This window comes from Fistularia commersonii, chromosome 11, assembly GCF_037954325.1.
Source record: "Fistularia commersonii isolate RoL2024-O1a breed Wild chromosome 11, RoL_Fcom_v1.0, whole genome shotgun sequence".
NCBI lineage: Eukaryota > Metazoa > Chordata > Actinopteri > Syngnathiformes > Fistulariidae > Fistularia > Fistularia commersonii.
Window position 1 is genome coordinate 1,375,617 of NC_141294.1, and position 17,668 is coordinate 1,393,284.

The following is a 17,668-nucleotide window of genomic DNA, read 5'->3' on the forward strand; positions in this document are numbered from 1 at the left end:
ATCAGCCAGGAGTGTGTTTTTCCACTTTCATTCGGAGTCCAGACTTCCGTGGCTTCATATATTTATTTTCCATTCATCATTTTGTTGTTGGCACATTCAACGATGCACAAACCAAATTAAGAATATTTCACCCATTCAGATCTAGGATGTTTTATTTTGGAGTATTTTGTACATGCATGTGTTATATAACAAGAAAAATATGACATCTCTATTTAGGATTTACCCGTCATCCAACAAAAGTAGAAATCTCATCAGTTGCAGCGAGTACTGCTGCCGTCCCCCCTTTTATCCCCCAAATCACCCCTGATACCCCATTTACCCCTGAAAAGAACACACTCTCCATATGTCCATTCTCAAACCCTCACACAAGAGTCACACACACTTTCTTTTTTTTTTTTTTTGTTCTGAATCTCGTGATCTCTTTCTCTCTCGATCGAATACACAAGTTCACACACACACTTGCAGTACACATGCGCGGCATAAAGCCCGGAGACAGGTGTTGGATAAGCTCTTTGGAAGAAAAGAGCTCAGCTTCTTTGATAGGAGCTGAGCTGGTCTGGAGAGCGAGGAGGCAGGTGGACCATGTGAAGAGAGGAGGGGAGAAGGGCGCGTTGTAAGTCAGAGGATGCAGCCCGGCCGCCTCGGCTATTCACACGGAAAGAGGGGGCTCTTGGCAGGGCAGGTTTTTGTAATTAGAGAGTCTGGCCCATCCAGAAGTAAAACAGGGAAGCCTGTTGTAAAGTGATGACGGCCCGTCGACGCGCATTTTGTGACATTTTTCTCTCCGAGACACAATCGAAGTCTCTTCCGGAAAAAAATAAATAAAAAGCATCTGGTGTTGGTAGTTATCCTGCTTCTGCAGGACAAATCCGGATGTTAAATATGTACATTACACACACACACACACACACAGACACACACAAACTGTCACCCTGTAACCACAGTAACGGAAAGCAAAAGGAGGCCTCTTGTGGATGCTTTTGTTCTCGTCCCTATGAGACTCCCTCCCTTGACCCCAACCCCCAGCAAGCACACACACACTCACACACACACAGGGACAAAAAGAGAAAAATGGAGGGATATAGAGATAGATAGATAGATAGAGAGAGAGAAGAGAAAGAGAGAGAGAGAGAGAGAGAGAGACCTTTAATTCCCATTTTGATGTCTTTTCAAGCAGAGACTGAGGAGTGTAAACTGAATGGGAACGGGGACATTCAGAATACACACAGCTGTGGACCGAGGAGCTTCTACGGTGCCTGGAATAACAAAAAACCCAGCCGGCTGAACAGAACTTTCCAATGAGATGAAATGATTTCCATAATTATACATACATGTACACGGCTCCCAAAAAATAAAGGGAACGCTAAAATAACATATCTTGGATCTGAGTGAATGAAATGTTCTTATGAAATCTTTACATCGTTGAATGTGCTGACAAAAAAAAAAAAAGTATCACACAAAGACGATCAATGGAAATCCAATGTATGAACCCATGGAGGTCTGGATTTGGCGTCACACTCCAAATGAAAGTGGAAAAACAAACTCCAGGCTGATCCAGCATTGATGTAACGTCCTTAAAACGAGTCAAAATAAATCCGTGTTGCTTCCTAAGTGGATAGTTTGATTTCACACATGTGTCACATAGCGTTCTTTAAGCGTTCCCTTTATTTTTTGGAGCCGTTTATGTACGGACGATATACTGAGGAGGAACGAGACAAACAAAACACGGGATTGACGACCAAATGAGGATTTCAGTATCAGACCTCGTCTTTCGGGATGTTCTGTTGTCTTTCTGGCTCTTCTTGCCATGTTCTGTTTGTCTCCTTCCTCCTCTGTATATATATTCTATATATATATTCATATCTTTTGATCAATAATGTTCAGTTCCATCTCTGTCAATACATTAAGAGCATCTGTTTTTGTTCCCTTTCTTGAAACAAGTTGCAGATAATGTTAAAATGAAAATATATATGGAATAAAAGGCGAGAATCACATGATCATTTCCTTTAAAAATGGCCCCACGGTAACATATTTGTCAAACATATTTGTTGAGCATCTGAGGAAAAGTGGATAGTTGAATGTGCTGAAAACAAAATCACACAAACAGGATCGATGGAAATGAAATGCATGAACCCACGGAGGTCTGGATTTGGAGTTACACTCCAAATCAAAGTGTAAAAACACACTCCAGGCTGATCCAACTTCCATGTCATGTCACTAAAACAAGTCAAAATGAATGAGTGTTGCTTCCTAAGCGACAGAAGTGTGACTGACTCGGAGTAACATCATGTTGTTTAAGTGTCCCCTTTATTTTTTGGAGCTATATATTGGTGTGTGTGTATATGTATATAAGTCCATCTGTTTAAATGTGTATACATGCGCACATATGTGCACCATTTTTTTTAATTGCCACAATTTGCAAAGGATCATCACCATATGCCACTGGAGATGAACACTTTTATACAGACAAAGTTGGCATGACAACCAAAACTATCCATGCATCTGTCTGGAGTTGGTTGGCGGGACAACCGAAAAATTATATTGGTTATTATATCCCAATGTAATATTATTTATTACGGTTTTTACAGGATGTTCATAATGCGTTTTAGTCCACCTGCCGCTAACCGTGCGCCTCACACGGTCCGCCACCCCGCTGAGACGGGGCTCACCGGCGTGGATTGGAAAACACAACAGGAAGGGGTGTGTGTCTCTGCCCTGCGTGATGCCGCATGATTAATTACTGTTAAGTGTGTTTCATAAGTGATGTTGTGCCTGAAGAGCAAACTGGAGACTATTACAGCCCAGACCCATACATCAACCCCCATAGAACTGTGAGTGATGATCACTCAATGCTAAGCTAGGAAATGATACAATTAAGATATGGAGGAAGCTAAGGATCACAGCAAGAACACTATAGAACCAGTATGTGTGTGTGTGTGTGTGTGTGTGTGTGTGTGTGTGTGTGTTGGGGGTGCCTGTAGGTGAACACTGTGACACATCACCAACCTTTAACAAATTACTTATCATTAGTTATGTGTGACCTGGTTATGATTAATTTCTGTTAAGAGTGATGTTATATTTTACATTTCAACTTTACATCCACGTTTCCCATCATAGGACGTGCTGTACATAGACCAGACAAAGTCTGCTAATTACACAGCGTCGCATTTTATCTGTATTAGCATTCAAAATCAAACACGTGATCTATTTCTATTTATGTGTTACTAAGCGTTGTTTTTCTGTTTAACTTGTTAGAGTTGACATTTTTATGAAGCACAAATTAGAGTTTAATATCTAGAGGACTCCCATGGGGTATGAAGCATTCCAAATAGAAAAAAAAAGAACAACAAACAGATCATTGTAGCCATCAGCGTGCATGTTAATATTGAAACGTCATTTATTGTAAAAAAAAAAAAAGAGAACATAAGCAACCGCCAAAACATGTGATGCAGTTTAAATTAAAAAGTACTGTAAAAAAATGTAATTGTTCACTGTGCCATACCCCGATATACAATAAATGCAGTGTATTATTAATGATGTTACATATTGTGCCGTTATTCATGCTCTCCGCGATGACGTTTGTTGATCGACCTACCCAAATGATTTTTACTCTCCTAAGATTATCTCATATCTAACGGTTCAATTTTATAAAATAGAATTAAGATTTAGATGATCCGCTCCGAAAGTCCATCTAAGACTGTTTAAATGTTGCCACAGTTTAATTTCTGTGCAGCCATAACTTTGACAGCTTTGTCCCACATGGAAAGATTGTTTCCATTGAAGCGACACATTTTAGCGCCCTCCAGTCAATGGTTTATGAAATACAGCATGGCCCAAGTGGAAAGTCCGGCCTTCCAGCTCTGATATGGCAGGATGACAAAGAAATCAATAAAATGAAGAATGGACCGCAACTCCAAGGATAAGGTTCCTTAGATGGATGGATCAGGTGCCCCCGCCTCCCATTTATCATGGGATAGAAAAAGTGAGGGCAGCGGGAGCTAAAAGCATGTGAATTCCTATGGGAACCGTTTAATCTTATTCAAACAATGATCATTTGCTGATTGGACCGGAAGAAAATTCCGGGGTTGGGCTGAAGATGCAGCCGGAGGTGTGACTGCAGCATACGGCGCCGTCTCTCTGTGAAAACTGGGAAACGGTCAAAAGATAATATCTCATTTTACTTGTGAGAATATTCAATCTCAGACTTGGGATTTAAAGGGTATTCTTGATATCCTCTCTGAATTTGCTCACCGCACATCAAGTATGTTTTTAAAAAGAAAACGAGCGCGGGAGGTTCCGGTCCGAGAATCTGTCGAGACCAAACGAGGGGACGAAACAAGGATCCATGTGGAGAGGACTTGAGTTTTTAACCCGGCTGTTGATGCAGAACTGATGGTAGCCAGTAGATGTCAGCCTTGCAAGGAAAAACTTAATCAAGTTGTTGTTAAAAACATACTTGAATTCTTGTATTTACTCTGGTCTGTACACATCACATTAAGTAATATAAGGTTTTATTACCATAACATATTCCAACTGTGATTCATAATACATATCATTTTTCAATAAATATTGAGATTGCACAGACGCCCAGTGGTCTCCAGGTGGGATTATTATTATTATTGTTATCATCGACAGTCTTTATCATGATCCTGTTTTCAAATTGAATTGAATTGACGGGCTTTGCACCGACTCTCCCGTTGCCAAATAGCATCCGTGCAAACGCGCTCGCCTACATTTTTGTAGTTTGAGGCGGGTGGGGAGTTATTTTCTCTGACATGCACGTGATCAACGAAATAGGGGTCAGTGATTTCTGCCGTGCAAACACATTTCACAAATTCTACTGATTTTCTATTTATTATTTGTCGGCAGGTCATGTGGCATAATGAGCCGTAAAGAAATGGGCAGACCTCATACATACATTCTCATTAAAGATGATTAAAAAAAAAAAAAACACATTTATTCCGATCTCAAATCGATATATGTTTTTATTCAGTGAGTTCATTTTCTATGCAATAGGCAGTGTTTATATCTGTGGGCTTACTTTTTACCAAAACGAATACGAGGCTAAATGACCGCAACAATGTCGATTCACGCGTTCTGTTTTTTACCGAAATGTCCACGACGTCGTCTCTCAAATAAAGCACGGTAGAATGTTCCTAACAACCAGCAGGACCAAAACATTCACCGATAATAAACACACACGGTGTGAAGGTGCAAGAACTACCATTAGTATGTTCTACAGTTTCTTTTCTCAGTGACTAATAATCTCGACCGATCCCACCACCCTATCTCTTTTTTTTTTCTCTCTAATGAGCAGCGGTCTGTTATCAGTCATTACTGGAACCCTGATTACTCGACTGGCATTCTGCACACGCTTGCAGAGAACTTCCTGAAGGTGACCTTTTCACGTCGCCATGGAAACCGCCTCTCTCTCTCTAGCTCTCTCTGCTCTGAGATGCTCATCGTGTTCGCACAGAAAGAGACGGGGAGTGAGAGAGAGAGGGGAGGGATATGACAGTGAATATTCCTCCAAATAAATGCATATTATTATCGATATCATGATAGTAAATGCTAGGGGAGATTTTAATTAAAGTCTTCAGAGGTTAAATATTTGACTTTACCATCAATAAGACATCAGGTTCATAAATTATGATAAATAGATTGTGAATTGCACGGCCTAATAACACACATGTGATTGGCAATGTTTTCCCACAAAGGCATCAAAAAATCAAAAATCGCGCTTCTTTTCATATATATTTAAACCTCTCTCAAGTATATCATGTTTTGTTTTTCAGCTCCAACCAGTGAAAGGGGGTAACAGTAGTCATGATGAATAATATCTGGAAAGAGACTATTAAGTCACCCAAGAATCAATAACGAAAAAGTCAGTGTTAAAGCTGTAAAAAGGCTGTTTGGTTAAAGAGGCTCACAGTGCTGAGACAGACATAAGGGAGCATTCATATCCGATTATATTATCATAACAGATGTTACTCTTTATGTACTTTTCCTTTGTTGAAATACCATGTTTTATACAGGATCAAACGCTTGCATTTATCATTTCGATGCACGAGACGGAATAGAGGCAAAAGAGATATAAGTGACAAATGCTTGGTGTCTTGCAAACTAAATTAAATCAAGTCAACACAGTCTCTTCTTAACCAATGATATACATCTATCCTAAAAATACCTCCGAGATGATTGCCATGGTAATATCTGATTGCGATGTCTCAGCAACTGTCCGACACACACGAGACGGAGACATAACACTCCCCCTCTGTAGGCCTGGCAAACAAATCACAGATGGTGTCTCGTTCTTATTTATCTATCTATTCATTTATTTATATTTTTTGCTAGCAGAGTTCAGCATTTTTTTTTCTCTCTATAATCCTTTAGGCATTCCATGCTGGAGTTGGGTGTGCCACAGAAGCACGCCGCTTCGCCTCTGTATTGACTGAGAGCTGGTCGACCACAACGGCGATATGCACTTAAACTAGGTGATTAACTCTAAATGGGAAAGTCTTTCACAAACCACTAATTGACGAATTAGAGTAGCATTTTTTGCTCATCCATCAAGTCGGAAGTTAGGTCACTGGTATACTTGGTTAGAATTTACTACTTACGTCTCGTTGTGAATTTTGCCCCTTTTAAAAATGACATTTTAAGACATTCTCGACATAGTCAGATTGAAAAAAAAAAAAGAGAAAGCATGTATATCCGCTACCAGGTTAGCTCCAAAGTAAAGAAAATTCATTTTAGCATGACACATCAAGCCATAATCTGCCATTTTTTAAGGAAATTATCATGTGATTCCTTTTCTTTTTTCCAAAGAAAAAGGAATTTCTCAAAAGTTGGAGATAATGTTAAAATTAAAATATATAAGAGGCAACTTTTGTGAGAAAAAAAAAGGGCACCACCTTAACATATTTGTCAAACATATTTGTTAAGCATCTGAGGAAGATTGTGGCTCGAAATGTCAGGCTAAAATAAGTTTTCTTTACTTTGGAGTAAAGTAGCTGGAATTTCCAATGTTGTAGCTTTCACTGCTCGACCTCCAGGTTTTTTTGACGGTATAGTAGAAGTGTATAATCAATTCACTCTCCACCACATCTCATTGCTATTGAGATCATTATCTAAAATCCATACGCAGTTATGAGGATATTCCTTTGGGTTGGCCTTCAAATCCAATGATATGGCATAAAAACATTTACAACCTGAGTTGTGTTTACAAAAAACATCATTTTTTACAGAGTTATAATATGCAATCAAAGCGTACCGTGAGCGATGCTTTTGGTTTCGAACGAGAAAAACTGATAATCTGCCATTACAGTGGCCACACGGGCTCTCAAACACCACAATTCACATCGGCAGGATGCAGGAAGACATTGACTCTGCAATATTAACATTGTGCTAACACTGTTTGAAAAATGAGGCGCGGGCCGATTTTACAACCCCTCCCTTCCCCGCCGTCGAATGCTCGGACAGAGATTAGGCGGCGTAACAGTCCGCCTATGCGGGCCCATTAATCTGTGATATCGTGATTAGAGGCTCACCGTTTGATATGTGTGCGAAATCGCCAGGTTTGACAATGCATCATGGCCTTGTATGCCCAGGAGGACTCGGACGCGTCATGCAGATAGAAATGGATGAGCAGTCATGGAAAACCCAAGATACTCTGGTGAAGATGTCTGTCACTGCCACTCCTCTGAGGATAACGAGGTATGAGGATAAAGCTCCTGCACGTCGATGCCTCCAAGAGGCTCTTCCCTCCCCCCCGCACAGGTAAGTTGGTGTGATAGCATTATATGGCTGGAGACACGAAGACATAACCTTTGACTGATCTTGGCGATGCATGGCTAGCACCCCTTCCTGCCTGATGTTTGCGATTTGTCGAACAAAACAAGACACGGCGGATGACTCCCCAGCTGCGGCAGTGAGCGAAATAATATTTGATCAAAAGGAGATTTATTTTGAAGTCGTAGAAGGAAATGGGGAGCTCGTCCGGTCCGCTTATGACAGGTGGGAGCGCAGACACCGGGAGGCACCGCGTTGATACCGTAGATTATGAGATCGAGTTAAATCTGTTCAAGATCGTTTCCAATAACAGGGAGTTGTAATAATGTGGAAAAAAATATTCTTTGTTTAAGTCCCCTCACTATTTAAAGTCCAGAGCAAACTAAGCTCTGCAATAGCAAGCCGGTGGAGCTGAATTTGGTGGAATGTTTACTTTTCTTCCTTTCTTTTGCTTTTTCTTATGCAAATCCAGAATATCAATAATTGACTGAACTGTAGCTTCTCGCTCTTAATTGGTGGGATGCCTGTTGTGGAATGAGGGTGATACGGCTCATCTAATTAGGTCATACCTTCCTCAAGAGGAGCACTACGGCGGTGACTAACACGTCCTCCAACATTGTGCGTCATTGAAAGGGCTAAAAATAGACTTATTAATGTGACCGTAATTCTCAAAAACACCCCGTGTACAAACGTGTGTGTCCAAGCGTGTAGATGGAAGACTCTGTGTGTGCATGGAGACCCGGCGTGGCGATAAATGAATCCGGTGCCTGTCTTTCACCCCCTGATCTTGTTCGCTGCATGTCTAATTGGCATTCCTGAAGCAAAAGAAAGGACATTAGACTGTGTATATGAATGTATATATGTATGTATGTATGTATGTATATATATGTGTGTGTGTATGTATGTATGTACACAAAAGACCCTCTGCTGCTCATGCTGTCAAGTATTAGTCTGTATCTGCATGCACTTTATACTTCGTACCTCATAGATCATGTTTACTGTTTAATGTAACAGTGCACTTGTTCATTACTGTTAATTTGCACTCAATTATTATCATTATTATTATATAATATAATAGACATTGACAATAAAGCTTTGACTTAGAAGTGTGTGCCTATCTATCTATCTATCTATCTATCTATCTATCTATCTATCTATCTATCTATCTATCTATCTATCTATCTATGTCTGTGTGTGTGTGTGTGTGTGTGTGTGTGTGTGTGTGTGTGTGTTTGAAATGTTGAATGGATGTGTTTTCGTTGCACCCACTCGTCCGTCTGCTTATTTATATTTTGCCACTGAATCATATATTGTCATGGATGTGACGCATGCGCAGTGGGCAGCGTGGAACTGAATCATCGACGGCAGAGAGAGAGAGAGAGTAAGGGTGAGAGAGAAAGAGAGAGAGAGTGAGATAGAGGGAGAGAGAGAGAGTAGAGTGATGGGACCAGGCTAGGGGAACAGCAGCGATCACTCTCCGACCTGCAAATGACAGGTAAATTGTGATTTTAGCGTTTTCATATCCAAGTTCATTTGAGCAGCTAGCAAACAATTAGCATGTTTGAACTCGGACGGCGGGTTTCCACGGATTCTCTCCGCGGCTTCATCTCCGCGCACGGTGGGGTCGGAAAAAAATAGCTTGCTTGAGCTAATAATAAAATCGTTATCATAAACTTTGGCGGGTTAGAGGTGGATTTCCAGCGGAAAGGATGAATTTCGAACTTCACCTGCGCTCCAACCTTGTGGCTTCACGTGTAGTGATGATAAAGTACCCGGATGTGAAGGCGTCACTCAGCTGGAGTTTGTCAAAACCACAATTTGTCACAGTTTTTAATCGAAAAAACAGCATTACGTGTGTGTGTTGACGTCTCAATTAGCATGGGGTGGGGGCTGGAGGAAGTGTGTTCTTAGACCGGCGTCACGTATTACGTCTGTGTGTGTTTTCCTGCCGTGCCGAGGAGCCGGATGGTGATAATGGCGTTCAGCACCACGGCCAGCTCCTATTTACTGTGTGTGTGTGTGTGTGTGTGTGTGTGTGTGTGTGTGTGTGTGTGTGTGTGTGTGTGTGTGTGTGTGTGTGTGTGTGTGTGTGTGTGTGTTCACATTCACACATTTGCCCTGATGCATTTTCAGGTTTCCTTCTGAAACGAGGTCATCATAGAGCCCATGATAGCCAAAGGCTTTTTTTTTTTTTTTGAAAAAGGCTCAGTTGGAGTGTTTCGCTTGTCCAACCCCGTCCAACAGATTGCATTCGAATGGGCTGCAGCCTATAAATAAAATAGTTAAACACCACACCTTCAACTGTGATGGTTACAATTGCTCCGGTGATATTCGCGACGTCTCAATTTAGAAAACGAAGCCAATCTGATGCTAGTAAAAACTCTCCTGTTTATAAAATGGTTTGCAGCTAGTGAAGTTGTCTGCGGGTTAACACAGATATTCGAAACGTACAAGATACTTGCACGAATTGCCACCGAGTGTTTTCCCAGGCCTGCGAGTGGAGATGTTCATGACACTCAACAGCAGGTACAATTTAGCAATAATGTGGTTAATAGGAGGTAGCAGCGGACAGTCTGCGTCTCCTTAATGAAGCATTTCACTCATCGCATTCATATCATCTCATTGAGACCCCGGGATGTTCTACAGTACATTTTGTGAAATCTCATATGAAGTCATTTTGAAAACTGATGATCCCGTCCTCTTGTATCTTAATTAGGCAAACAATCACAATCCTTGTCATCTCCATCCACGTGCTGGAGCCCTCGACAACACCGGATTGTCGTGTATGGACAGACATTATCTGAGGAGGCTTGAATCATTTAAAATAGTTAGCACATTTTTGTTTTTCGCTACAAGCGCACGTTGATTAGATTGCCAGTCAGCACAATAATTTAAAAATTGTTTTTATGATTAAAAAAAAAATCATAAAAAAATAACACTTGGCTATTCGTTTGTGACGGAAGGGTGCATGGGAAAATATTTAATGGATATTTGGAGAATAAATAATTCATGTTTATGTATAGAAAAGCATTGACATTGACTACTGTCTAAATAGAAGTGTCCTTCTTTAACTGTAGAGGGGTTTCCATCTTTATTATGACGGTCTGTAAAATAAGTGACAGGTCAGAGACGAGAAGCTTAGCCTCGACGAGACTTATTGTTGTGACAGGTTGAAGTGCCCCCTTCAAACACTAATGACTCTACACAACGTGGCGAGAATAAGTTTCAGCGTTCAAAGTGGCTTGGGATGCAGGCCTCTTCTGTCAGTCGCCCCATTTGTTCTCTACCTTTGAAATCTGTTTTTATTTTTGAGATCGCGTTAAAATGATGCAAGGCACACGAGACAGTGGGAAGACCAGCATTGAGGACAAGAAAGAAAACTGAGATGGAGGCAGCAGAGAAGAAGTTGTTGAGTTTCTCTTTGGGAGTGAGGAGGATGGACAGGACCAGGAACCAGTCCATCTGAGTGATAGCACATGCTAGACATCTTGAAGTCAGACCGAGATGGTTTGGACATGTCCAGAGGAGGGATAGTGAAGATCTGGGTAGACGGATGCTGATGTTGCAACTACCAGACAGGACGCCTGGAGGAAGACCAGAGAGCGAATTCACGGATGGGCTGAAAGAGGACGTGAAGTTAGTCGATGTGACGGAAGAGGATGCGGAGAACACGGTGAGATGGATGGAGATGATTTGCTGCGGCGACCCCTGAAGGGAGCAGCCGACCCGAATAAAAGGAGATAATGATATACAGAAAGGGCTGCACTTGGAAATTGTCCTTCTTTTTCTTCCTTTTCATTAAAAAAGCTAGTTGAGGAAGTTAAATATAAAGCTATTTAATTGCTTTAACAGAGCAAACACTTGTTTATGCTCAGTTTGTGCATCCCACTAATCATTGCAGCTACGTCTGTGCATTACCGCTTGTGATTTTACTGTTGCATTTCCAAAAACAGATCAATGCTACTGGCTCCAAAAATCCACGGACGTCTGTAATTTTTCAACAAGTGACAATATGTTGATTTTCTGAAGTCCATCACCCAGCCTCCTCCTCACCCCTATTGCCTGATACAACTGATCAATGTTCATATATATGTATACATATATATACTTATATAACAAACACAGACACAGCCCTAATCCCTGATAGTCCAAACAACTAGCATTCCATTTACAACTTAGCTTCCTGGTACAAACCTCTCGATACAAGTCACAGCTGGGCTCCAATGACCTCTCTGAATGGTGCTTCTCTATCCTCATCCTCCGTGACCTCTGTGCTGCCCTTGAGTCCGTCACCCTCTCCATCCTCATCACCTGCCCTTAGTTGGTCTAATCAGTACCGCCCTCTCCTGGATTAAGCAATATCTCACCAAAAGACATCCGTTTATCCCCGGTCAGTGAGCAGATATCCCACGAGATTCCAGCATACCATGAGGTCTTCCAGGTTGAGCGTTCGGTGTCCTTCTTTTTATCCATAGATAAAACGCCCCATTAACGTGGAATCCAGTGCTTGCACCTCCCCAACACGGCTTTCATTGAGGTCACTCATTACGTCCTGCTGCGCCATATCTGGAATTCGAATCATCGTTGCAAACTCCGTCATAACTTCAAGGCATTATTATAACCCCATCTATTCATGTCGTTAGCCTTGGTGTCATCCTTCACCCCACGCTCTCCTTCCTCCCCATCGTAACTCAGGTCACCCAAATAGCGCGTCTAAATCATTGCATCGGGAGGTAATATGGCTCACTTTACAACATCCGCCATAATCTCTAAGTACAAACTTTGCCACTAGCTTACGTTTTTCTGCTCTGAGTCAAGATCACATCAATCCCCGTCCTCCATAACCGGCGCTGGCAGCTGATCAAATATAGGGCACACTTCTAAATATTACTCACCATCTTAAACCCCCCCCTTCAGATCTTATCCGGGAACACGTCCCCCGCCCGTCACCCAAGGTCTTTGGAAGCGAGTCTGTTTCAAACCATCAGGACTAAGAAGCGATGATGGCTAGCATGGGTTTTGCTGCTGCTGCTGCTGCTGCTGCTGCTGATATCCGTTTCTATGGAACGGCCTTGGCAGCCAAATCCAAACAGCTAGCATGCTTTCATCCGTCAGAGAAAAAAAGCCCTGAAATGTACCTTGTCACGCTTGCGTTTTATTCCCAATCCCCCATATTTCTCCTCCCTTATTATTATTCACATTTGTTGTAGTTTTTCTCCTGGCATGTACCCTCAGAGCATGATATTTTGATGAGTGACTCCGGTGCTTTGCTGCACCGGAATAACAACATGCTGTGACTGATTATGTTACTTGGATATGTATCTCTCCTTTTTTTTCTTGGCATTTAGGAGAATAAATAACTATCAGCAGAGACATTATTTTTAGTCCTACTTCTGCTACCAGCCTAATGCAGTCACAGTTCAAGAGAAATAGCCGCCGAGATTTAGTGCTAGCAGGCAGAGACTAAAAATGTTGTTATATGTGTTTCCTTTGAGGCAAAGAGAAATGAAATATCTCCAGATCCACAAATGATACTGTAAGTTATCGATGTGAGTCATGCAATATTTTCCCGAACATACATTTTTTCCCTTTCATGTGATGTTCATTTTTTAGGGCAAAGGAGTTGCTTTGCAATAAAACAAATACATTGTGGTTCATCCCACAGGGCACATAGGAAAATAAATATGTTTTGAAATAATGTATAGGAGGCTGAAATGCATGACTTGCTGCACTTCATGAATAAGCTTTGTTTAGTCGTGTCAGTACGCGAGGCTTCAACAATTCCAACTTCACATTACGGTTTCACAATGTTTTACATTTTCATTGAAGCATTTAATCCATGTATCGCTTACATTGTGAAAAACATTCCTCGATAGTGCCAGCAATTTGTTCTTATTTTTGCGAACCGATTCATTTGCCGCTTAGAGTTCTCTGTGAAAGCTCGCTTTACATAAAAATGCATTACTGTGCTTCGTTCTTCTTTTTTTTTTTTTCTTTTAAACCACGACACACAGCACATACTCTATCGGATTTCGCATTCAATGCGATTTGAAGAGAAACGCAGACCGATGTCTGCAGACTCCTTATTCAGCTGTTTAATCTAAAGTTGAAGACGACTGTAATATTTCATGGCTTATCTCATAATAACAGAGAGGGGGAACACCTCATTAATCTCAATGTACCGACACATTCATGCATTCAGGATGTTATATAACTTTCAGCCAGCGTGTGTGTGTGTGTGTGTGTGTGTGTGTGTGTGAGAGAGAGAGAGAGAAAGAGATTGTGTGAGTGTGTGCAGGAACATGTGTGAATGATTCATAAACGTATATGTATCTGGATTTGTTGACGCAGGAGTCTGTCTGCCTGTCTGTCTGTCTGTCTGTCTGTCTGTGCGCCGTTGTTTTCCGAAAGCGTGCGGTCATGCATTCATGTGTGTGTGTGTTTGTCGTCAAGCAGGCAGTCTGATGTGAAGGATGACTTCTTGCTCAGAGATTTGTGGGTCGGAGTACAGTGAGCAAGCCCAAGCAGGTGGAAACTACCAGCAGTATGGAGTTCGCTCCTACCTACACCAGGTAGAACACGGATACCGGTGAGAAACTCAAAGACTCCGTCCGACCAAAACTCAAAGCTCATCTTTGTTTTTAAATAATTTGGTGTGCAGTTTTACGAGGAGTGCACAGCGTCAATCTGGGAGCGCGATGAAGATTTTCAGATTCAGAGATCGCCTAGCAGGTGGAGCTCTTTACTCTGGAAGGTGAGCTCGTCGGTCATTAGCCGCAAATACAGTTAAATACTGTTACCGCCGAAAACAAAAATACTGTTTATTCTCCCCCGTCAGGTCTGTCTCACGTTCGGCACGCTGATCTTGTTCACTGGTCTCATTGTCATCATGGTGGGTTACGCCACTCCGGCTAAGATCGAAGCGTTCGGTGAAGACGATCTCCTGTTTGTCGACAGGTAACGTTTATAAATTCGCCAGATCAAACAGGAAGTAATCTACTGGAATGTCATGCGCCGTCGACTCGCTAACGTCGTTTGTTTTTTTAGCATTTCGGCCCATGGCATTTTACGAGTTCACCCGTGCGTTTTTTTTTTTGTTTTTTTTTTTTACTATTTAACAGCCAGGCTGTCAGCTTCAACCATGCGCTGGATGTTTGTAAGCTGACCGGGGCTGTGCTGTTCTGCGTGGGAGGCACGTCCATGGCTGTCGGGCTCCTGCTGTCCGCTTTTGCCAAAAGCTACTCCAAAGAGGAACTCTATCTGCAGCAGAAGTTTAAAGAAAGGTTGGCGGACTTGCATTCGACAGTTGGTGAGTTTCATTCTGCGACGAAACAAACTAGAATTGCCGTTCGATGAGCGTGAGCGTTGCCCTGCAGTCCGACGGTCAATATACCGGAGGTGTTTTTCACAGGTACGCCCATCATGAGAGCACCCAACCCCGGGGAGAAGAAGGTGCCGGTCACACTTTCTAAAGTCCAGAATATCCAGCCCGTGACCTCCAAGTCAGAGACCTGACAGCGGACAGGCTGAAGAGGGATAAAGCGAAGAAAAGTGTATATTGACTTCTGGTTGTGCAGACCGTGAGTGAGTGCTTGTGTCGATGTCAATGTGCACATTTTCTTCTTTTAAAAGGTCAGCTTACATAACTTACAGCACCGGTTCTTCGACCGTCCAGCTTGATATTAATGTCATATAGCGGTAGAACTAGTAACGCTAACGCGCCGTCCTAAAAATAAAAAGGAGAAAGCGCATGGACATCTTGTGCTCGAACGAGAAACAAATCAATAGAACACAGCGACGGCTTCAGTGAGACATTTTCTCCTGCGAGAGAATTCACAGCGTGCAAAAGGGGTGGAGTGTAACTACAGGGAGGAGGACAGCAGCAGATGGACTGTTGTTTCCCCTTATTGATGATTAGCTTCCTCTCCAAGCAGCGATCAAAGCTACCAACACAACCACCATTATCTGCGCTCAGCCAGTATCAGAGGACGTCAGAGGATGAGCCGTTTTACGAACACAACGCTCGGTGTCTGCGTAACCACGAATAACCCAACCTCATTTTTATCAGACAGTGCTTGAGTATCTTTTTTTTTCCACGTAGTCATGTTCGCACCGACGCTTCTTCCCATTTAAGTGAGTAGAGATTTCACACCGCAAAAAGAAAACAATTTAAGGAAGAAGACAAAAAAAAAAAAAAACAAACCTTTAGCGGATTTCCTACAGTTATTTTCGTCCGTTGACAGGACGGACGGGTACGAGATATATGGAAAAGGCTGAGCTCATGCAGCGCGACCAAATCTGTCAATTAATGGCAGGCAATCAAGAAAAGGCAAATAAAGCCCCGCGGAGCCTTTCTTTCGGAGCGCTCGGTTTCAGCGGATGTACACAAGCCGCTCTGCCTTTCCGAGATGACAGTTTCACGAATCTAACTGCTTGTCAGAAAGAATATATGCGTGTACTTTAAACCCGGTCGGCAACCGGCCACGAATTGGCAGAAAACTCTTAACAGGCGCCGCGTGCGATCGTCAAACCCGAAAGCGGGCGGTTTCCAGGGAAAACGTGTGTGACGGTCGCGTTACATAATGGAAAAGCAGAAAACACACGCCGGCTCCCTGGTGAACCCACATCGGCGACACGGTGTTTGACGGAGTTTGTCGCTCGCTGTCTGTCAAACCTCACGGATGCTTCTGGTACGAAAATTGCCCGCCTGCACTCGCAAGACGACGTGGAAGTTATGCAATACATTCAACACGGTAAAATGTCGCACTGCCAGAAAGCCTTTTTTTAATCACGATGAATATTTTTGCAATCGTACGGCACTTGCACTCTTACGCCGGAGAAGAAGTTTTTTTATTTTATTTGATAGCACATTTCTAGAGCTTTGCATTCAGATTTACTTGTGAGACAAAACAAGCACAATAAGCTATGGTTTGGCTGTATTTCTTTTATTTTATTCACAATTTGACTAATATCATCTTTTTTTTTTAGGACGTAGGGCAGCGTTTTGTATTTCGATATACTCGGATTGACCGACATGATCGCAGCGCGGGTGCCGTTGAGATTCATGCCTCTTTTTAGCCGCAAGTCCACACAAACATCACACAAATGGTTACGTAAGTTGACCTTTTAACGCCCTTCCCTCGACCTCTACTCTCCTTTGCTTTTTTTTTTTTTTTTTTTTTTTGCTTTTATTTCCGAAGAAAAAGGTTCAGTGATGTTAATTTCCTTTTTTTTTTTTTTTCTCTCAGAAAATAAAATTAGCTATAAATATGACAAACAGCATACCGCAGATATATGGAGGTAATTGTTTCACGTAACACAACAGTTTTGGAAACCTGTTCACAAGAAGGTAAACCAAATGTAAAACAAACCCTCCCGTGTGGTCAGGGCGTTAAGTTATTAGTAAATGTACTGACGAGTAGTTTAACGCTGTGAATAGTGAGTTTGTTTTTAATTGACCTGTTCAGCTCTTTGTTAAAACCTCAGACTCCGTGTCGGAGATTCGCTCTCCGGTTCGGACCTCGTGACTTCCTCGTGTGATAGTGACATCCACAAATACACCGAGAAAATTATCAAGTAAAAAGAATTACGAATTATCGGACAAAGATCTAATAAGCAGTACGTCTATTTTTAAGATGAATAAAAATTAAATATCCACCAGTCAGACAGCTTTGTGTTTTGTATTTATTCATTCTCCATTACGCTACGTTGCTCGCGCAGCAATTAGACAGAAGGGACATTTTTGGAGCGGAAAGCAAAGAGGGGTGCCTTTGCTATTTGGGGATTTAATAACACTCACATGCACAGGTGCACCTGCGTGTGTGCAACACACACACACACAAACACACACACACACACACACACACACACACAGAGG

General features: G+C 42.1%; 1 protein-coding gene across 2 annotated transcripts; it reads left to right on the top strand.

Moving 5' to 3' along the window:
- Window positions 1-9,126: 9,126 nt before the first annotated feature.
- Window positions 9,127-17,455, top strand: nrsn1 (neurensin 1). Of its 2 annotated transcripts, none has more exons than XM_086156027.1 (6): window positions 9,127-9,286; window positions 14,248-14,363; window positions 14,453-14,545; window positions 14,630-14,748; window positions 14,913-15,100; window positions 15,203-17,455. In XM_086156027.1, exons 2-6 carry the CDS (start codon window positions 14,265-14,267, stop codon window positions 15,304-15,306), a joined length of 603 nt encoding a protein of 200 aa, XP_086012153.1. In that variant the 5' UTR covers window positions 9,127-9,286; window positions 14,248-14,264; the 3' UTR covers window positions 15,307-17,455. The 2 variants fall into 2 exon arrangements, with proteins under 2 accessions (XP_086012153.1, XP_086012154.1); XM_086156028.1 differs by having other exon boundaries at window positions 9,166-9,286; window positions 14,245-14,363.
- Window positions 17,456-17,668: the final 213 nt, after the last annotated feature.

Coding starts and splice junctions, on each gene's coding strand:
- nrsn1 (XM_086156027.1), top strand. CDS start 14,265: ATGACTTCTTGCTCAGAGATTTGTGGGTCGGAGTACAGTGAGCAAGCC. Junction 14,546..14,629: donor GGAGCTCTTTACTCTGGAAG/GTGAGCTCGTCG, acceptor CTCCCCCGTCAG/GTCTGTCTCACGTTCGGCAC. Junction 14,749..14,912: donor GATCTCCTGTTTGTCGACAG/GTAACGTTTATA, acceptor ACTATTTAACAG/CCAGGCTGTCAGCTTCAACC.